General features: G+C 39.1%; 4 protein-coding genes, 1 long non-coding RNA gene and 1 pseudogene across 5 annotated transcripts in view; 2 read left to right on the top strand and 4 right to left on the bottom strand.

The window, feature by feature from the left end:
* The window catches only part of LOC146483453 (glycine receptor subunit alphaZ1-like), a 178,975-nt gene that overhangs the window by 43,304 nt on the left and 113,385 nt on the right, over positions 1–22,286 (bottom strand). The window lies entirely within an intron of this gene.
* On the top strand, positions 730–6,807 carry LOC146483471 (small ribosomal subunit protein uS15m-like). The gene is made up of 7 exons (XM_085105709.1): positions 730–888; positions 3,035–3,118; positions 3,276–3,339; positions 4,239–4,287; positions 5,321–5,387; positions 6,074–6,141; positions 6,414–6,807. The coding sequence occupies exons 1-7, from the start codon at positions 816–818 to the stop codon at positions 6,627–6,629; spliced, it is 621 nt and encodes a 206-aa protein (XP_084961835.1). The 5' UTR covers positions 730–815; the 3' UTR covers positions 6,630–6,807.
* The window catches only part of LOC146483464 (uncharacterized), a 58,010-nt gene continuing 42,391 nt past the window's right edge, over positions 6,668–22,286 (bottom strand). Inside the window, exon 2 of the long non-coding RNA XR_014863793.1 lies at positions 6,668–7,300. This is a non-coding gene — a long non-coding RNA (uncharacterized LOC146483464). The remainder of the gene's footprint in view (positions 7,301–22,286) is intronic.
* LOC146483470 (uncharacterized) lies at positions 14,437–16,444 on the top strand (annotated as a pseudogene).
* On the bottom strand, positions 15,845–17,916 carry LOC146483469 (BTB/POZ domain-containing protein 6-like). Its single transcript, XM_085105682.1, has one exon. The coding sequence runs from the start codon at positions 17,818–17,820 to the stop codon at positions 16,483–16,485; it is 1,338 nt and encodes a 445-aa protein (XP_084961808.1). The 5' UTR covers positions 17,821–17,916; the 3' UTR covers positions 15,845–16,482.
* LOC146483468 (BTB/POZ domain-containing protein 6-like) lies at positions 18,530–21,913 on the bottom strand. Its single transcript, XM_085105685.1, has one exon. It carries the CDS (start codon positions 21,838–21,840, stop codon positions 20,515–20,517), a length of 1,326 nt encoding a protein of 441 aa, XP_084961811.1. The 5' UTR covers positions 21,841–21,913; the 3' UTR covers positions 18,530–20,514.

The raw sequence follows: 22,286 nt of genomic DNA, 5'->3' as shown, positions 1-22,286 counted from the left end.
TTGGAAATAATAATTTGGTGAGTCCCCAAATATGACCAAATCTCGTTTTGTGGGCGGGGCTGAAATTCATCCAAGTATAAACGACGGGAAGCGAAAACAAAAGCCCTGTGCCAGTAGCTGTTAGAGAGTTGCGTCCGGAAATGTGACAATTTTACACGTTGTTACGTTTGCTCTCATCCAGCTTGTATCTGAAAAGGAAGTCAAGATGTTGCTAAATTAATTTCGAGCTGACCTTCAGTTGTATGGGAAAATATGAATTCAGTTACCTCGGAATTAAACTCTGGAGTGATTAAATTTTTCTAAATATTTATGAAGGCCATTATAGTCGGCTTTTCGCGTTTCCATGAAAAGCTATTGAAAGTTAAGTTTCCATGAGACCATAAAGCCGCCGTTACACGTTGAAACTTTTAGCTGAAATTTGTGTGCAACGGCGATGCGAAACGAGTCAGCAGGCGTTGCACCGTGTAACAGGGTTGGTTTCGTGAAACTTCTTCGAACTTCCGTTGCGAGACAAGTTTCACGAAAATTAGAACCACTTTCTACTTCTGCAACGACCCGCAACGGTCGCAATGGTGATAAAACAAGACTTTGACCATGTAACACCACTTCGTGAATGGTCTCGTTCGCTGTTGCACGCAAGTTTCAGCTAAAAGTTTCAACGTATAACGGCGGCTTAACTATTGCTTATCTGGATCTTGAAGGACGTGTAACGAAAGGCCTGGTAAAGAAACACCCAGTGTTGGTCGTTGTAGACTGGGACTCAACTTCTGAAACTGCTGTCCAAAATCCAACATGGCGTCAAAGGAAGCAGCAAAATGAGTTGCCTTCAACGACTGAGGACTGCGCCTTTGTCTTTGGCTTTTCGCAGCCTTCTATCCGTAATTGGAGGTAATACTTATGCTTTTTTTGTTACAAGAATATTACGTGCAGTGAGAGTTCGTTGATCGGAGGTGAAATAGATGTGAACTTTCGGGCTGTTGGCTGTCGGGGTCCATGCCTGTCGCTTCTCCGTTTGAATTCTTGTTCTTTTACGCTAATACACGAAGCGGAGTCCTAAAGAGACGTAGGTCTTGTTACACAAGACCTGAAATAATTTTATTTCGCTTTCTAAATAGCGTACTGGCCAGAATCAATGTAGTTTTTGTGAACAAAAATAACTTTAGCTTAAGTTTTTTACTGAATGAAGTAGCATAGGATAAACCAATGCTCGTATGTTGTACAACAATCTTAGAACGTTTAGCTGGGGCTTAAAGAAGCTATGTCACAACTTGAGTATGTGTTATTGTTAGGGCCTGTTTACATGGAAGGAGGGTAACCCTCCTAGAAGGGCTAGGGGGGTTACACTGGAGGGTTACCCTCCTCTATTGTTTTTCCTGGTTTCCTTTACATGCGAGGTAGGGTTACCCTAGGAGGAGGGTAACCCTCTGCTTGCTAGGGTTACCCTTCTAGGAGGGTCAACTATTTGTTTGTTTAAGCCATGGATGTAAATGCTCAAGGTAGGGTAACCCTCCTACAAGGGTCAAGTTTCGGGCGATCAGATTACTGTTACATTTCCATCAACTATAGCTTTGCACGGTTATAAACCTGGAGAATTATTTCGGAGAACTATGCTGAGAAGAGCGGCAAATCCAAACTGGAACGAGGGAAACAGCTTGGCGGCTGAAATAAAGCATTCTCCTCATAATGTGATTGTCCAATTATTAGGCGAAATTCTTGACTGAGATCAGCCATGCAATAAATCAAAAGGGAAAAGAAAAGGGACCAATTGACCAATGTCTTTGTCAAAAAAGGCAAAGAAATTGCCATGGACACCGGAAACCGTTGAACTGCTTCTCAAATATATCAAAGAGTACACTTGACAAAGTGTGAATAGGCCATTTTACAGTTGTGTGCTCAGTGACCTGGCCTTGGATTGGAAGTGAGGCTGGGGGTGACCTTGTTTTGATACAAACCTCACTGCTTTTCATATGTAAATGCAAACTAGTTAGCATAAGAACAGTATGATCTACATATGAAAAGCAGTGAGGTTTGTATCAAGACAAGGTCACCCCCAGCCTTGCTTCCAATCCAAGGCCAGGTCACTAAGCACACAACTGTAAAATGAGCTATTCGGTGGTGTCGATTTTGAAGCGATGGCTTCAGGTTTTGCGTGGCTTTGTTGGCAGACATAGCCCTAGGGATAACCCTACACATGTAAAGGAGGGCTATCTTATGACCCTTCTACAAGGGTAACCCTTCTAGGAGGGTTACCCTCCTGCCCTTAGTTCTTGGCAAAGGCAGACTTGAGTCCAAATTGAATTTCGTGGCCAGTAGTCTTTTTGCACTGCATTTCTAGAATAGATGAAGAATAAATGAAATGAAAACAATATTATTTGAATTGTTTAAAGATCAACACTACTCCCAAATGTCCGGGAGTAACCTTATAAAAATAAAACTGATATTTTACCTGTGGAAGGTGATTCTAAACAAATGTTTGTACATGTATATTAAAATAATGATAAAGTGTCTTTTCGTTTTGAGGCCACTGAAGAAGGGAATAACTTTTCTCTAGCCACATCTGTAAGTTGCCCTCTGCAAAATAAATTTAGGAAATTGAAAAGTCTTTGTCCAGTTGTAAGGAATGATAGCCTAAACTCTGACTTGAAAATATTTCCTGAAATATTTTTCAAATTAAGATCAAAATCTGGCTGCTTTAGGACTAAAGCACCCCTTTAATTATTTTTATTTATTTATTGAGAAAGTTCTATAATTTGATACTCACTACAGTATTACAACAAATTTAATACAAACTTTAGGGTGGAATGCAGAAAGGGCCTACAGCATTTATTTTAAGGGTACGTTTTAAAATGCACCCAAATTATTTGTCATGGACAAAAGTGGAACAAGGAAGGAAAAGGAAAAGAAAAATCAAACTGGTTTGAAAATTTTGAAACCAAAAATAATTTTGAACTGCAATATAAACATGACTGTTCTGCAGAAATTGTAAAATATAACTTAGCATCCAGGGCTAATTGAAGTATTTTTTTACATTTAGCATACCCTACCACAAGCCTTCGTGGCACATTTGCTGCAAGATGTTTACAGCGTTGTCGTAACAGCAGCACAATAAACATAGATGGTGAGTATCATGTCAGTATTCAACTTCTACTGTAAAACTTAAGATTTAATATCTGAGAAGAATTAACTGAGATACATTTTGATTTGGTGAAAGTGTATTCAGAATTTTTATTTAAAATCAGTACAGTGTATATTTCAATATGTTATTGTTTTCCAAGCTGACTCATGGGGAAGAGACAAAAGATTCATCCGTGGATATGAAAACATACCAGAACTAGAAAGGTACAGTTTTGGACATGTAAAGATTGTAAAAAAGTATTAATTTTCTTTACTTATGTTGGTACACATCAATAATGTTAGCTGTATCAAAAATATGCAATCCAACCTAACAGTCCTACTTACCTCCTGCCTAGTTACCACTGTGACAATGTGGTATTTATAAAAATAAATGAAGCAAATAAGAATAAAATCAAACTCTGATAATTATTATTCATAATAATTTCATATTCAAATCAATACGTGGAAGGAGTTGATAAGGGCGAAAAGTTCATTAAAATAGAAATTATTGTGATAAGTTCTGTCATGATTAGCCCAAAGAGCGTCTGCGTAGGAGGCTATAGATGGTTTGCATTGTCGCCAGTTGGTGGACAAAACAAAAGTAAATTTGCTCACATAGTTTGCATAAAAATGGAAGATAACTCCCAGAGGAGAAAGATCTTATTGTTCCTGTCCACCAACATGGCCGTCATGATGTCATGTACAAACCATCAATATGCAAGGAACACTTGGATTCTTGTTGGTATTTTTTCAAAAAAACTTTTTAATCTTCAAGGATCCTAGAGAATAATACAGAATGTTTTCAAAAATCTTGAAAAGGTGCTTTGGGACATCTTCGGAAAATGCTGTTTATTATTAAGAGATATCTTCTGTTGACTTAGTTTCTTCCTCAAAAAGCTTTGAGAGTCAGTTCATCTTTGTTGTGCTGTTGGGTTGCCTTCATGTGGTCTTTATTTTTTGTGTCATATTGACTACTTCAACAGTGATGTGATATTGCTTCACAGATATTATCAGCTTTATTTAATAGTATACCTTTCTCTTGATATCTATAGTTAATATGTAATAGGTGTTATACATTATTATTGTATGTTTGAAAACTTCTCTTTTTACATTCTGCTCACCAGTGCACCTGAGGAAGTGAAAAGAATTTTTAGTCTGCAAAATGCAAACCAGGTAATGTTAAATGCATTGCAATAAGAAATGAAGCTTACCTGATGCATGACACTTGTGACAAAAGTAAGCTACAAAGTTGAAAAAACTCTATGGAGTTGTTCAAGAACGTTAATAATTCATAGTTGTTTTTTTCATTTTTTTTTTTTTGGTTGTTTACAAGTTTTTTGTGCATGCACTCGTGTGCTCAGCACACGCTTATTTAAAAAAAAACATGAGGTAGTTGCGTAAGAGTTTGATGTGTACATTTTTGGAAGCCTTTTTTTTACTTGCGGTTATCAGCTATTAAATTGATGAGTGAAGTGGTAGCCAAGCATGATTTTCCGTGGTACTCATTGCCCTTCGATCCTCAGTGGACCGTAATTTTAGTCAGTTCAGCTCCTTTTTATGAACAGGAGTGTCACTGCAGGCCTGCTCTTGCTAATCTAATTTCTGTATCTAAATTGTGGGATGGACTTACTTTGGTGATGGGTTGGTTAGATAGACCCAGTAAGGAACACAATGTCTTCTTTTATGTTTATCCATCATTAGCAAATTTGCAAATCAATAAATCAATAAATAAATCTTTGAGTTTTGCCCTCTCAGGTGTGACAGAAATAAGCAAGATGTTTGGTATTGTGTTGCAAAGATTTTAGTACTTACTTGTTGGTTAAATCTTGTGAAGGAAAGAAATTTATAGTGCCAGTACTAACACTGTTTGATCATGCCATTTATAGTGATTATCATTTATTATTGAAGAGCTTCCCACAAAAGGGACGTATATTGCTTTGTTGGTGAAAGTTTGAAATCACAGAACAACATTCTTCATTTCAAAATTTAGGGAGATCCTGTGAAAATAATCAAAATTTCACCAAAAAAGTGATATACGCCCCTTTTGTGAGAAGCCCTTCAAAAAAAATTATACCCATATGTAGTATCTTTTCTCAGACAATACTGTCATTTGCAATCTAGATACCAAGTGATTAAATTGTGAGACAACCACTAAATAAATACGTTTATTCAGTGGTTGATTGATTTCATTCAATCTTGTTTGCAGGTCGAACGTCGAAAAATTGCCATTGAGAAAGTAAGAGAGCAGTACACTGACAGGGCTGAGAAAAAAAGTAAGTTCTTAGGACATTTGTTTTGTTGTTGGAGTTATTTTTTATTTTTAATGAAGTAGTGGTATTGGACTCCAAAAGAGAGGGTAGACAGTGTATGATACTTGAGGAAAGGCCAGGGCTTTATTAGAAGCCAGGACCCTGGTACCTGCCTTTGAAGAGATTGAAAGCCAGTTTAAACAAAGCAACTTGCTGAGAGATGTCCATCTATTCATCGTTAAGAACAGGTCTTCAAGGACAGAAAATAGAAATTACATCAATAACAATGTTAACAGGAAGTTCCCGTATAAAAGGGGCCTGGCCTGGCCATTTGCACGTTCATTTATTTTGTCAATCAACCATCAGAGAATAAACAACTGTCAAACAGCACAAGTGTTTTTCTACGGCCCTTACCAATAAAATTGCCTTAGTTTTCAAAATAAACCATGTTAAACAAATTAGAACTTGATATCTTATATTGCTGTGGTGAGATTATGAAATTTTGAAGCATATTACTGTTCCTCAAACGACGCTTGAGTCAACAACTTGCCATGACTGCACGACATCTAAATTTGCATCTCATACCCACAAAGGCGTGAAATGAAGGCTCAGGGGCTTGCCCTTTTACATTGAGATGAAAGAATTTGAAAGAATTTGAAAGTACTGTAAATAATCTTTGCCTCTTTCTGTCTTTTATTGTTTACTTCCAGTTGCAGAATTGTCTGTGAAAATTGAAGGAGTGAAAAAGAACAATAACACTGGACGGAATGCAAACAAGGTGATTTAACAAGTTTGACAATTTACAGTAATTGGCTTGGGTGTCAGCAATTAAATTGCAATTTTTCTTGCAACTTGTCTCACAGTTTTTTTGCAACACAAGTTTCATGAAATGTTGCCCAGTGTAACATGGCCTGAAAAGAACATGTCTCACAATGACGCAGCAAATTTGTGAGACATGTTACAAGAACAATAATTATATTTATTGCCGTGGATTTTTATTTGTCTAGGATGTTCTGACATACAACTCAAACTTGTTCGATTTAATTTCAGGACAAGCACAACAAAGTATTTCTAAACTGGCTGACTAGTCAGAGGAAGAAAAAACTGGGCCACCTTAAGAATGCACGGTTTGAGCGCTATCTGGCAATATCAAAAGAACTTGATATTCCACTGTTGGAGAGTCCACACACAAAGTGGAACAAGTACAAGTTCAAGAAGTTCAAGATCGGAGTTGAAGTGAAAGAAAAGAAGCCTTTTCACAGATAGAGATTTGGAATAAATAGTGAACTTTAGTAGCACATTTCTTAGTGTGCTGCGTGAATATTTTGTGGTTCAGTTTTTGTTTTGTTTGTATTAGTGTCTGGTAATGTTTGAAAAAGAGTAGAAGACAAAGGAGGGAAATCAAAATGTTAACCAGGGATAAAATTGAACCATGTGCAACAGACATCTTTGTCAGAAACTTTCATTGTCTTCATAACAATCGCCCTCAAATTTTCAGCCCCTGGCAGCTCAAGTTTTTCACAATTTGCAGCATCTCTTTCTCTGTCATTGTTGCAACAGCTTAACCAGCTGTAGGCATCACAAAGTCATTTAACATCTTAATCGATTGGGACAAATAAGTTGGCAGGAGGATACCCTGTGAACAGGCTCAAGTTTGGTCGCACTCTGCTCACTGACTTTTTACCATTACCTCGGCCTCTTACTAGTGACCTGGGCCTAGCCTGTGAATACAACCGTCTTGGTCAATCGCAACAGGTTAGAGTGATTGATACGTGTAATACCGTATTTATACAATCATGTTTCTTGTGGTTGAGAGCACCTGTTTTTAATAATGTTTGTAACGGTGTAATCTTGGGTGAAAAATCTTATCTTTATTTGATATAGATTTTTTCGGAAAGAATCTGAGAATTCAAAGCTAAATGGTCTGGTTGGATGAGCTTAGTTGGGATGGTTAAAATGAGGAAAAATGTGATGCTTGGGACAGAAAATCTCTGGGCACTGAGTGTGGCACTCAGCCTATCAAATTATGAATAAAATCTGGATGAGTGTGACTGCATCCTCGGTGACTCAGGAGCAGATAGTTGGGTCAGGACGAAGCCAAAGCGGGTAAGTTTAAAAGAACGATCATGGTCGTTCTTGTAACCTCACCCGTTTTGGCTTCCTGATCCTGACCCAACCATCTGCCACTGGGTTTTCCGAGGTTGGTGTGACTGGGACGTAAACTTGTTCCAGTGCAACAGTGCATATATAAAATTCATATAAAAAAAAATATTACTTAATTATCCTCTCCCCGAAAAGGGCTTTTCAGGGACAATGAAACAAACAGGAAGAAACAAATTTTTCAAATACAACATGACATGGTTAAGAATCCTAGCTGGCAGGAGGCAGACCAGCTGGCTATTTACAAGCGAGGCCGAGGGGTTGAACTTGGGGCTACTGAGAAACAAGTCCAAAGATTTCAAGTCCAGTGCCCTAACCACTCGACCACGCTGCCTACCATTATAAGATAGGGGGACAACTTGAAATCTGCAAGGTTTATTTATCCCCCTGACTCGAATTTTTACACACATCTCTTCCCTAATATGTTAATTGTTATTTCTTGTAATTTGTAGCTATTGTGTATTAAGTGTCAAGAGAGTAATTTGTAATGAGTCTAATAAATCCAGTAGACAATGAGGACATTTCCAGCAATGTATTATAGTATGGTACAAACTGATGTCATGAAAAAACTACTTCGGTGCTTATTTGATGTTTCCATGTGACAAGCGCACGTGTAACTTTCAGGTAAAAACAGTGAAGGGAGGCACAACAACATTGCTTGGAACCGGTAAAGGTAGTGAAAACGTAATTAAAGAGACAGATTGTGTCATAGTCAACTTTAATACAGTGGCACACACGTTTTACTGTAGAGAGTCAAACCTTGCCTTAAAAGTTACATCTTGGTTGATTACAATCATGGCTGTTTAGCAAATTAAACAAACTTACAGTGTCTATGATAATTTACCATAATTTGAACAGAACAGCTCATTAACTGTACTTAAACCTATTGGTAGGTGTTTACAAGAGGATAGGAGACATTTGTATGCCTCCTACTGCTGTGATAGCTAGCATTTCTGAGAAATGAAATATATGGTAAATTTATTACTAACATCAAATGTGTCTGCAGACACAGTATAATACTGTTGTTAAAGAATCACAACAAATTCGTTAAAGATTTTCAATATTAACCAGGTAACAAATTTTACAGTGTCTACTTCAGTTATAAACAAATGACTGATTCCCTGACAAATGGCCATAAATGGTAAACTTTTAATATTCCTAAATAGAGGTTCTAGGAAACCTGGCAAAACAGCACTCAAACTATACACTTGTAATATGCTGTCAGACTCTTTTTAGTTCCCTCATCTGTCGCATAATCTTGGCTGTGATTGGAATGATTCAGAATAAATACCATGCCACGATATTCCTTCACAAAAGTTCCTAACGAAACCTTCCAAAACTGCCCATGCTTCAAATCAAGATTAAACTGAAAAAAAGTGCAGAGTGGGGCTAAATTACAGAATACAGGGCCACTTATTTGAGTGGCATAAATAAAGTAAGGTTACTCACCGGGATGTCTTTTTAAGTAAAAACTAAATGCCCCAGTTTGCTGTTATACCAGTAAAAACAGAAATTCTGAAAACTGCCCGGATTGAACCGTGCTGTGAAAACATGAAGAAGTGTAGCTGTCAAAGAAAAACACCACCCCAGAATGCTCTATGCGAGACTGACCATTCTTTCCATAACAAGAAGGTGGACCACTTATTTTAGCCTCAAATCTTCGTATTTCTGTGCGTCTGGCAACACCTGGAACACGTTCGACGCGTCCACGTTTTCTTGCAGGTAGGCGGAACATTTGTCGGCCAGAGAAGGTAGCATCTATTTTTTCGCAAAATACATTAACTGCATCACATTGTCCGGTGTCAAGTTAGCCTGCGTGGCAGGCGCTAGAAAGGGGAAGGGAGAGGAGAAAATTCGAATTCCCCGGTGAACCTCAGGTGAGCAATTGCTTGCCAATCCAGAATCCGGAATCCGGAATAAAAAAACAAAAACTCGTCGACATGAAAATTTCAACGAAGGTTAAAGTCACTTGGGGAAACAGTTTTTATAGCTCTTGACAAATTATTTCAATTGCTTAGGCAGTTGAGCCACTCATTTGGAATAAAGGTTCTCAATCTTCAAACGTACTCTTATATACCCCCACACCTCTCGTTAACGTTTCGGTCAGGAGCCCAGTGAAATTTTCAAAAGTTTGCCTTAGATTTCAATTGCTTAGTCAGTTGAGCCACTCATTTGGAATAAAGGTTCTCAATCTTTTAAACGTACTCTTATATATCCCCACACCTACTCGTTAACGTTTCCTGCTGCCATAGCACGTAGAGAGACAATGAAAGGTAACTAGAGAGAAGAGTCAATGTTGCGTTTATCACTCATCAACTCTTCGCAAGACTCACTGTCTTTGCATAGTAATATAAAAAGTCTTGAAACAAGTCGGTATGTCTGGTGGCTTAGATTTCATCTAAAAAAAAAAGTTTCGAATTGGCACCGACCCTGGATAGACAGCGGGCAAAGCAGGAGCAAAGTTATTTATTCATTTATCAACTCATCCGTCCGTTCGTTCGTTCATTCATTCATTCTCTTCGTTCACTCACTCATTTGCTCGTGGTTATGTGATTCCTGCCGGAATACATTCGTACGTTCAGTCACGCATGTATTCATTTATGCACCTTTTTACAAAAGAGTGTCGAGCTGCCGGTACAAAGGAAACGTTTTATGTCGATGGCCATTTTTGAAATACAGTAAGAACTTCAGGAGTCTGTGAACGATTTCCCATAATTTAGTAATCACAATAGCAGGATGTAGATAACAGGTACTTTCGGGAAGCTGTAGATCCATTGATTTTGATTAAGAGGTAACAAGAAGCTGTTTCCAGCTTATACTCGGGCCATATTTGACTGTGCAGTGCGTAAAGCCTACAATCTTTTAACAATGATAACCTCCAGCATCGCCAATTCCCCCAAATAGATAGCCTGCGAGCAAGCTCTCTTGGGGGTGGATCCTCTTTCCCCCCTCGCGCCCCCCACCCCCAAGAGAGCTTGCTCGCAGGCTACCAAATAGATAGATACAGAGATATAGTGAGGCAATAAGTAACCACCAGATAGAATTGCATTTCTTGCAGTCAGAATGAAATACAGGGGAAAACGACATTTGTCATACGAATGCTTTTTATAATCCCCGGGCTTTAATCCTTACGTTTTCACCTTTTGTTTAGAGACAGAAACCATTTGTACGGTCCTAATATGTATGTGACGCCGGGTCAATGACGGATCTAGACCGGGGGGGGGGGGGTTCTCCCTTGTGTGACCTCAACGGGGACGTGCGGCCCGATAGGGTATGATTTTCAGGGTGTTTTGTCTTGAACGGGGTATCTATTTCATCACTTTCTGTCTCAAACACAGGCGCGGATCCAGGATTTTGAAATGGGGGGTGAAATTTTGTAATAATGTAATTTTTTATAGAGCCAAAGCCTGGTTGAGGTGTTTGAGGTCTGTGCAGCGAAGAGCTCTCAAGGAGCTTATTAACGTTAACAACAAAGAAATTATTCTCAAAAAAGCAGATAAAGGCAGAACAACCGTCGTTATGAACGGAGAAAACAAAATCAATGACGGACAGAAACAATTGGATGATAGAAATAACTGTCAGCCACTAGACGAACCAATGGTTAGAGACATCCCAGAGAGTTAAACATCTCATTAATGCCCTTCATCAAGCAGGGTGCATAGACGAAATGACGGTTAAATGGTTTAACCTAACACCAAATCCGCCTCGAAGCCCAGTGTTTTATACCCTCACAAAAATTCACAAACCGACATTAGTCGGAAGTCAAGACCTATCATATCTGGGTGTGATGGCCCAACAGAACGCCTATCATCATTCGTAGACAAACTACTTCAGCCAATAGCACAAATACAGGACTCGTTTCTAAAAGATACGACACATTTCATAAGGTTTATTGAAAGCACTAGGGTGCCTAGAAACGCTTTTCTAGTCTAAATGGATGTCACTAGCCTTTACACGAATATCCCACAGGAGGACTGAAAGAATCACTATAGTATGCAACGCATACGAGAACTTTCATGCCAATAACCCTCCTATAGCTACAAATTTCCTCAGAGAAATGCTCAGCCTTATACTGAAGGAGAACTCCTTCCAAACACAAGGAACTGCCATGGGCACTAAAATGGCAGTAGCTTTTGCCAACATCTTTATGGCATCTATAGAAAAGGAGATCTTAAGGCAGAGCGTTCACAAACCACTAATGTGGAGAAGATTCATTGACGATGTATTTTACTTGTTGGATACAAACAAAGAAGAAATAGAAAATTCATTGAGCAAGCAAATTCGTACCACCCTACCATAAAGTTTACCGCTGAAGTCTCACAATAAGAAACAACATTCTTGGATACAACAGTCTATAAGGGACAGAGATTCGAGAAAGAATCGATTCTCGACGTGCGCACACATTACAAACCTACTAAAACATTTCAGTACACAAACTACAACAGCTGCCACCCAGCAGGCACTTCTGAGGACAAACGCTTCTAAAGTAGTGTTTGACGAAAACATTAAAAACTTTAAAACACGCCTGGTATCGAGAGCTTATCCTAGTAACCTGGTGGACAAAATCCTCTCCGAAGTTAACTTCGCAGAAAGGAAGAACGCTCTTACACAAAAACAGAAAGTGCACAAGAAAATTCTACCCTTCGTGACACAATTTCAACCATCACTGCCATGTTTGAAAAATATTCTAATGGACACTGAATGGCATTTAATACAAAACCAGCCGCTACTAAGAGAGATATACAAGGAACCTCCCTTTATCTATTATAGAAAAGGGAAATCGCTTAAAGACATGCTTATTAAAGCAAAATTATAAAGGCTTTTATCAACACAATGGGCACACAGCGGGAGTCGTGTAGGTCTTTCAACCCCATTTCAACAGGCTCAAAATGAATAAATTGATTGGTAGAACCAGTCATCGCTAATGCACATTCTCCACCTCAATTAGAGAAATCAAATATTATTTCAATATTTGACGGATAAGGAAAAAAAAAAAGGAAGGGGGCTCAAAAAAAGGGGGGTGAAAATTCACCCATTTCACCTCCCCTGGATCCGCCCCTGAAACAGGGTATCCCTTTCATTTGAAGACAGAAACCGTTTCTACATTGATTGTCATTCTATACTAAACGTGAGATATCTTTATCTATCTTGGCCCGCGAGGTCAAAGACTGATTTAGTTGCTAAATTTTCGGTTAAACAAAACTAACCTTGAGGCACTAAGGTTAGCCTAAAAAACACTCCGGTTCGCCTAAAGAGCACTCCAGTTAGCCTAAATAGCACTTAGATTAGCTTAAATAGCTCCCCGGTTAGCTTAACGGTAAGCAGTTTATGTTGGAGTTGTTCATGCCTCGCATGCCCGAAAACAAAGAACGCGGCCGAGAATTTAAAGAATTTGATAACACGACAGAAAACGTAACTCGTACCAGCCGAGTACAAAAAACGAGACTGAGAACAATAACTCGTGGCCCGAAGTCTAATCTCTCGGCCCATCGCGACCCCAAAAATAAAAAAAAAAAATTTGATAATGCTACCGAAACCTTAACTCGGTCCGCCTTACGGCCCGAGTAATGAGTCTAAATATTTTAAGCTCCAGTCCCACCCTTATGCCCAAACAATTTGTTGAGCCGTAATATACGTTAGTCACAATGTTATGACACGTGTAAAGATATATTTCCATCGTCACCGGCCATTGCGAATGCGTTAATTTGCCTACTGTACCTGTCAAAACACCACCAATCGTACACATCTCTCTCCCCTAGCTCTTCCGAAAGAACGAAAATCCCCTACTCACAAGCCAATCAGCATACGGCAAGTTACACAGAAAAAGAAAAATAGAAAGAAAAGAAAGTATTTCTGGATTTACGGAATCCGTGTATTTGATTTTATAAACATAGTTAGGTGTCGTTCTGGTGTGTTTTAAAATTTTACGCTTTAAAGGGACTGCCTTAGAATACTAACACCATAGGCTTAACTGCAGCAACTGAAATCTTAGGCAAACTTTTGAAAATTTCACTGGGCTCCAGACTGATATTATAATTTGTTAAGAGCTATAAAAACTGTTTCCCAAGTGACTTTAACCTTCGTTGAAATTTTCATGTCGACGAATTTTTGTTTTTGTTTATTTTTAATCCGGATTCCATGTTTTAGGTAAACCCTGCCATGACCGTGACGTTTCGTGGTAAGCACCCCTATTAGCTAATTTAAGTTCGCGGAAATAGAAAGATAATTACAAAGAAAATAAACCCAAACCCAAATAAATAAAAATTATGCAGAACGAAATCCGATTGTATTGGGATACTGAGTACTTTTGTAGCTCCGCTAGTGTCAAAAATAGCATTCCCGATGTCTCTAAAACAACGTGGCAACAAGATCACGGCATATAAAGTGTACATGCAAGTGTACATGCAAGAGTCAAGACTGAGAACCTTTGCTTGCAACCGGTAAACGTTAAAAAAAGACAGATTGTATCATACTGATATTTAGCTTTAATACAGTGGCCGGGCTCACAAGTTTGACTGTAGAGAGAGAGAGTCAAACCTTGTCTTAAAAGGCTACTGATCTGTCGCATTTGGCGCACTCCTATGTTTCTACGTTCCATCCCTCAAAAAAAGACATCAAGAGACATAAGATTTTGAAAGAATTACGACGAAACAAGGACATTGTCATTTTAAAACCAGACAAGGGAAACGGCGTTGTTGTGTTAAACAAAAGCGATTACAAAACAGGCTTGCGAAAGATAATTGATGATCAAACCAAATTCAAACCTCTAGAGAATGACCCAACAACACAGAGAGAAGCTAAGCTACAACGTTTCCTCCGGAAACTCAAGACCAACGGCCACTTGGACGATGTAACTTATAGTAACATTTATCCTACTGGTTCCCAGCCGGCTAGAATATACGGCCAGCCCAAGATGCACGAGACCCATGCACCTAACTGCAACATAATACCACCTTTTCGCCCGATAATCTCTTCTATTGGTAACTACAACTACAAGCTAGCTAAATGCCTTTGCAGTCTTTTACAGCCTCATATTCCATCCGAACACTGTGCTGGCGATACTTTCACATTTGTACGGGAGATCCAAAGCCTCTCCATGCAGGGCAAACACATGGTATCTTTTGATGTCGAGAGCTTGTTTACAAACATTCCTTTGGAGGAGAGTATAAATCTCGCTGTTGTCAGTTGAATATATTCTCAAGGGTATTCCTGACTTCAATATCGCACACGATGATCTTCAGTTAAAGAGCTTTTCTGCATAGCCACCTCTCAAACGCATTTTCTTTTTGATGGGTCATTTTATGACCAGATAGACGGTGTTTCTATGTGATCGCCACTTGCACCTGTCTTGGCAAATCTTTTTATGGGGCACCATGAAATGAATTGGCTAGACACTTCCCCGTCGGAAATTCTATTCTATCGACGGTATGTGGATGACACTTTTTGTCTGTTCCATACGGAGTCGGATGCCTTATTATTTTTTGATTTCATCAACTCCCGTCATCCCAACATACGATTCACAATGGAAGCGGAATCAGATCATAAACTGGCCTTTTTAGATACGTACATTGATAACACGGGGCCCACGGTAGCGACTAGAACATTCCGCAAGAAAACATTCACCGGCTTATTAACATGTTTTTCTAGTTTTACCTCATTTTCACACAAAATTGGGCTAGTCAAGACACTTGTTGATAGAACTCTCAAGATTTGTAACACCTGGCAAGCGTTTTTTGAGGACAGCGCGTCACTTACATTCATCCTAAAGAAAAACATGTATCCTTCCAGGCTAATAGAAAGAATCATTAACCACAGTGTCACTCAGTATGTAACAGGCAACTATGTAAGATCAACTGGTGAACAAGCGCCTAATACCTTTTATTTCAAATTACCCTACATAGGTTATTTTTCTAGCATCGCTCAAAAGCGCATTCGTCGACTTTCACATTTCTAATGTAATAATGCAAACGTAGTGTTAGCGTTTTCCTCTTTCAAAGTAGGTAGCCTCTTTAGTGTGAAAGACCCTATCCCCAATGGACTCCGATCATGTGTGGTTTATAAATTTTCGTGCACAGGCTGTGCAGCTTGCTATGTCGGTGGGACCACCAGACATTTCAACACACGTGTAAGGGAACACTTGGAAACGGACAGGGCATCACACATCTTCAAACATCTGGAGACTTCGCCAGCATGTCGCTCTGCATGCTCCCGCGACAATTTTGCCATTATCGATCAGGCATCCACGCGGTTTGCCCTTAAAATCAAAGAGGCGTTGCACATAGTTTGGGAAAAACCTACACTCAGCGCACAAATCAAACACGTTAATTTAAAACTTTTTGTTTAATTTTGTATTACTATTGTTATGGTCTTAATTATTTCTATTATTATTGTAATTTTTTTAGCATTTATATTCTACTGTAATTTGTTACAAGTTCATTTCACACTGAAGATGGCAGAGGCAACTGCCGAAACATGTCTGTTATAAAACTCAGGAGTGTCGTGTTTTTTATAAAATTAATTTTCTCACTGCTTTTATCTAGACCATTACTAACATTTGTGTCTCCAGAACCAGTATAATACTCTTGTTAAAGAATCACGACACTTTTGTTCAAGATTTTTTTCCATATATTCACCAAGTAACAAATATCAGTGTCTATTGTTTTAGTTATAAACAAATAACTTTCATTTCCTGACAAATGGCCATAAATGGTAATTGGTAATAAACTATTAGATTCCTAAATAAAAGTTCCTAGAAAACCTTGTAAAACTGCACTACACAATTGTAATATGCTGTGAGACTCTTTCAGCTCGCTCATCCCTAAGATAATTGTGGCTGTGATTAGAATCATTCAGAATAAAAACCATGCATCAAATCAACCCTAAACAGGGGAAAAAGTGGAGAGCTGGTTACTCACCAGGTTATTTTTTTAATATAAAAAGTAAACAATCTAGTTTGGTATCATACTAGTGAAAACAGACATTCTGAAAACTGCCCGCATTGAACCGTGCTGTGAAATCCTGAAGAAGTGTAGCTGTTAAAGGAAAACACCACCCCAGAATGCTTTATGAGAGACAGACCATCCACTCCATAACAAGAAGGTGGAGCACTTATTTTAGCCTCAAATCTGACATAACCAGAATTTGCTTTTAAAACAATCGGCTGCACAAAAACAATATCAAAGCCTTGATAATCTCCTATTTCACTCTTCACATGCTTAGATAAAAATCTACCCCCTTCAATTGCGAGCACAAACCCATTGCTGTCCTTTACCTTTAACTCCACTGAATATACGTCGTCGGCGTTTCCAAAAAGACGAACTGCATACACCTTTACGTCCTTGTCTGCTTTTAGACCGATACATTGGGAAACACCGGAAGAATAATCCCACCCATATTCCGGAAACACTGACCTAAACCTAGAAATTACATTCAACGACGGCCCACTTCTCTTTGCCGAAGAAAATCCTGTTACACTTTTAAGAGTGGAATTGAAATGTTTTACCAGGTCGTATGATTCTTCCTTTGTAAGTATATCAGAGTCGAGAACAACATCGACAAACTCCGTTTGCTCCATTAAAGGAAAACGAATTCCCTTCACGATTCGTTCTCCAAGGATTCTTCTTTTCACGGATCCTTCTGCTTCGAGGCCTTGTTTTCTACATTCGTTTACAGCCCAGCAATCGACTGCTTTGAATAATTCCACTTCCTTGATGTTCAGTGAATCTTTCTTAACTAATTCTTCAAGTATTGACCTCTCGATTGTGCTGAAACCATCTGATTTCAAAGCTTCCTCCGTTTCCGTCGCAATCACTTTCCAGCAATGATCCAACAGATCTTTCTCTTCGTATTTCTGTGCGTCTGGCAACACGTGAAACACATTTGACGCGTCCAAGTTTTTTTGCAGGTAGGCGGAGCATTTGTCGGCCAGAGAAGGCAGCATGTATTTCTTCGCCAAATACATCAGCTGCATCACATTGTCCGGGGTCAAGTTCGCCTTATCGCTGTATATGAAACGAAACAACTCCAACAGACTCTCGTATTCGCAATCACAGATGTCGACATAATCTTTCCTCTCCGCCAGTTCACCGTAAAACATGGCATAAAACACTGGACTGCTGATAGCCAACACAAACTTATGAGCTGGAATCGTCTTGCTTTCACTTCCGCCCTGGGAGTCTCGAACGACGAACTTTATATCGCTCAAGAGTTCTTGGTTGAAAATGGTCAAGCATCTTTCTCTGATAGTACTCCTAGCTGTTGATTGCCAAAAATCTTCTCTGAAAGTATCGAGAGACATGTTCGGTTAAAGGTTTATACTCGTTCTCTTAGCTTTTTTTGTAGGCCCAACTTTCCTGTTCTTGTGTAAACAGAACGAGAAACAGAAAAAAAGTCACGCTACTGTGTCACGCGATTAATTTATCGCAGGCTCAAATTAGTTACCAGCTTCGCCCGATCCACTATGAAACTAGCCTATCCGGGCCTCAGGAAACGGATGCACCCAAGCCTGCGAGCTTTCAATCTTGCTCGCAGGCTAGATGTACACTGGTCTGGCTATGTTATTATACACTTTAATTACCCTACAAAAAGTACCTACCAAAGTTAGATTTATACGATCATGTTTCTTGTTTTAATAATGTTTGTAACGGTCAAATCTTGATTGGAAAAATCTTATCTTTGTTCGATATAGATTTTTTTAGGACCTAATCTGAGAATTTATAGGGACATGTTTTGGTTATAACAGATGACCTGATTAATTAATAGGAATAACGTGACGCTTGTGACACTAAGCAAGCAAGCTAGTTTATTGCATATGAGCATGAACAAAGGCTCATTTAAATGCAAATGTGCTCTATAACTTAAGTTAAGATATTAGAAATGTGGTGTATACCGGCAAATATTAAAAAAATAATAAATTATCAGAATTAATAAAATAAAATAAAAATAACAAATTGAATAAATAGGTAGAACACTAGATAAAAAATAGGTGAGTAGAAATATGAGTCTATCTATTTACAGAAAAATCACAGTTGCGGTCACGTGAGGACGGCAATGGCATTCTATGTAACTTTCGCCTAAATTTAGGATCAAGAGAGTCTGCTGTTCTAATGTTATCTGGGTAATTTTTTCTACTTTGTAGCAGCCTGATAAGAGTAGTGGAGCATGTACGATGAGTTTAGTCTAGGAAGGACCAGCTTAGAATAGCCCCGGAGCCCGTATTCACTGCTTCGTAGGGTGAACATTTCTTGAATATAATTATGTGCCTGACCATGAGTGCCTTTATATACGAGGAGAAGGGCCTGCTCAAGGCCGCGATGTTCCAGGTTCTTGAAGGCAGGCGATTTTCAATAAATCTTCGTATGGAGTCTGGAAGCTGAGTTTGGCAATTAACCTATCAGTATGTATAAAATCTGAATCTTGTGATGAGTGTGTATGGCATGTGAACTTTAAATACACTAGCGCAAAAGTGTACATGAAATTCTAGACAATGGGGGACATTTCCGGGAAATTATCGGTTTGCACCACGTATTTTAACCGATGTTATAAAAAACACTACTTGGGCGTTTATTTGATGTTTCCACATGACTAGCGCGTGTGAAAGTTTTAGGAAAAAGCAATGAAGCGTGGTACAGCTGTGGAGAATGCTTGTGCAACAGCTAAAACTAAGAACATTTGCTTGCAACCGGTTAATGTGGTAAAAACGTTATTAAAAAGACAGAATAAGCTGATTGCGTCATTCAGCTTTAATACAGTTGCACACAGGTTTGACTGAAGAGAGTAAAACCTTGCCTTAAAAGGTTACACCTTGGTTGATTACAATCATAGCTGTTTAACAAATTAAACAAGTATACAGTGTCCACGATAATTCACCATAATTTGAACAAATCAGCTCATTAACTGTGCTTGAGCCTATGTACATTTGCATACCTGTTGTAGCTGTTCTAGCCTGTTAACTCAGACGTATTTCCGGCTGTCGCTTCTGCGGAGAGTAGCGACAGTCGGAAATACGTCTGCGTTCGCAGGCTATAGCTGTGCTAGCACTTCTGAGAAAGAAAATAAATGGTAAATTTTTAAAATTAAAGAACTAACTTAAATCTATGTCATAAGACACAGTATAATACTTTTGTTTAAGAATCAAAACACTGTCGTTTAAGATTTTTCCATTTTCACCACGTAACAAATATCAGTGTCTATTATTTCAGTTTTAAAGAAATGACTTTGGCCCGGTTCAGACGCCGAACTTTTCATGTGCCGAACCTAATACCTCGAATTAAGTACATGAAAAGTTCGGCGTCTGAATCAGTTGAAAACGGCTGGAACGGCTCAGCCGTTCTTCCCGCCTGGCTCAGCTGGGAATTTCGGCTTTGGAACGGCTTTGATTCAGACGCCGAACTTTTCATGAACCGAACCAAATGCATAAATTATTATAACGAGTTTCAAATAAAAAATAATAAAAAAAGGTAACATTTCGATTGGTTTTGCTTCAAGTAAATTAAGTTCGGCGTCTGAATCAAAAGGCGGGATTTTCGTGATTTGGGCCGACCTTAATTTGAATTAAGTTCGGCTCATGAAAAGTTCGGCGTCTGAACTGGGCCAATTCCAAAACATGAGGGTTCCTAGGGAACGGCTTTAAAACTGCACTCATTCTTTACACTTGCAATATGTTGTGAGACTCTTTCAGCTCCCTCATTCCTCATTCCTCAGGTAATTCAATATAGCTGTGATTGGAATGATTCGGAATAAACGATGCTACTATCTTCCTACACAAAGGTTTCTAGGAAAACTTGCAAAACTGCACTCAAACTATACACCTGTATAATATGCTGTGAGACTCTTTAAGCTCCCTCGTCCGTCACGTAATCCGTGCTGTGATTGGAATGATTCAGAATGAAAACCATGCATCAAATCAAGATTAAACAGGGGAAAAAAAGGAGAGCTGGTTACTCACCAGGGTATTTTTTTTAATGTAAAAACTTAATGATCTAGTTTGCAATCATACTAGTGAAAAAAGAAATTCTGAAAACTGCCCGGATTGAACCGAGCTGTGAAAACCTGAAAAAGCGTAGCTGTCAAACAAAAACACCACCCCAGAATGCTCTATGCGAGACTGACCACTCTTTCCATAACAAGAAGGTGGACCACTTATTTTAGCCTCAAATATGACATAACCAGAATATGCTTTTAAAACAATCGGCTGCTCAAAAACAATCTCAAAACCTTGATATTCTCCTATCTCACTCTGCACAGGCGCAGATACAAATCTACCCCCCTTAGTGGCGAGTACAAACCCATTGCTGTCCTTTACCTTTAACTCCACTGAATATATGTCGTCGGCGTTTCCAAAAAGACGCACTGCATGCACCTTCACATCCTTGCTTGCGTATACACAGATAAGGTTGGAAACACTGGAAGAATAATCCCACCCACGATCAGTTGATACTGACCTAAACCTTGAAATCGCATTTAACGCCTTCCCAGTTCTTTTTGCCGAAGAAAATCCCGTTGGACTTTTCAGAACAGAACTAAAATGTTTTACCAGGTCGTATGACTCTTTCTTTGTAAGAATATCAGAGTCGAGAACAACATCGGCAAACGCCGTTAACTCCATTAAAGGAAAACGAATTCGTTCTCCAAGGATCCTTCTTTTCACGGATCCTTCTGCTTCCAGGCCTTCTTTTCTACATTCGTTTACAGCCCAGCAATCGACTGCTTTGAATAATTCCACTTCCTTGATGTTCAACGAATCTTTCTCAATTAATTCCTCGAGTATTGATCTTTCGATTGTGGTGAAACCATCTGATTTCACAGCTTTTTCCGTTTCCTTCTCGATCACATTCCAGCAATGATCCAACAGATCCTTCTCTTCGTATTTCTGTGCGTCTGGCAAGACATGAAACACGTTTGACGCGTTCAAATTCTCTTGGAGGTAGGCGGAGCATTTGTCGGCCAGAGAAGGTAGCATGTATTTTTTCGCCAAATACATCAACTGCATCACATTGTCCGGTGTCAAGTTCGCCTCATCGCTGTATATAAAACGAAACAACTCCAACAGATTTTCATATTCGCAATCACAGATGTCGACATAATCTTTCCTTTCCGCCAGTTCACCGTAAAACATGGCATAGAACACTGGGCTGCTGATCGCCAACACAAACTTGTGAGCTGGAATCGTCTTGCTTTCACTTCCGCTCTGGGAGTCTCGAACGACGAACTTTATATCGCTCAAGAGCTCTTGGTTGAAAATGGTCAAACATCTTTCTCTGATGGTGCTCCTAGCTGTCGATTGCCAGAAATCTTCTCTGACTGTTTTGAGAGACATTTGCGGTGAAAGCTTTTTACCGTTTTCTTAGTTTTTTTGCAGGTCCAACTTTCGCTTCGCAACAGAAACAGGAACTTCTGTAATTCACGCTATTGTGTCACGCATGGAATAAATAATCGCAGGCTCACATCAGTTACCAGCTCCACCGAGGTTGGGTAATGGCGTTGCCATAAAAGTAAAGACTAAAAGCTAGTTTAACTGGATTTCTACGGCAAAATAAGGAAAACCTTTACGGAGCAGCCAATAAAAATCTTTGACTTTTTTCAAACTCCCCGGTGAACATCAGGTGAGCAATTGCCGGCCAATGCATCTGAGTCATGCCATGACCGTGACGTTTCGTGGAGATCTGATATAAATGGTAAGCACCCCTAGAAAGATAAAACAAATGTGACTTTTACAAACAAAAATATGGCGTGCGGGTAGTGGTAACTCGTACAACGCATATT

This window comes from Pavona decussata, unplaced genomic scaffold, assembly GCF_977016875.1.
Source record: "Pavona decussata unplaced genomic scaffold, jaPavDecu1.1 SCAFFOLD_38, whole genome shotgun sequence".
Lineage (NCBI taxonomy): Eukaryota > Metazoa > Cnidaria > Anthozoa > Scleractinia > Agariciidae > Pavona > Pavona decussata.
The sequence above is the reverse complement of the archived record's forward strand: the minus strand, read 5'-3'. Positions and strand labels throughout refer to the sequence as shown.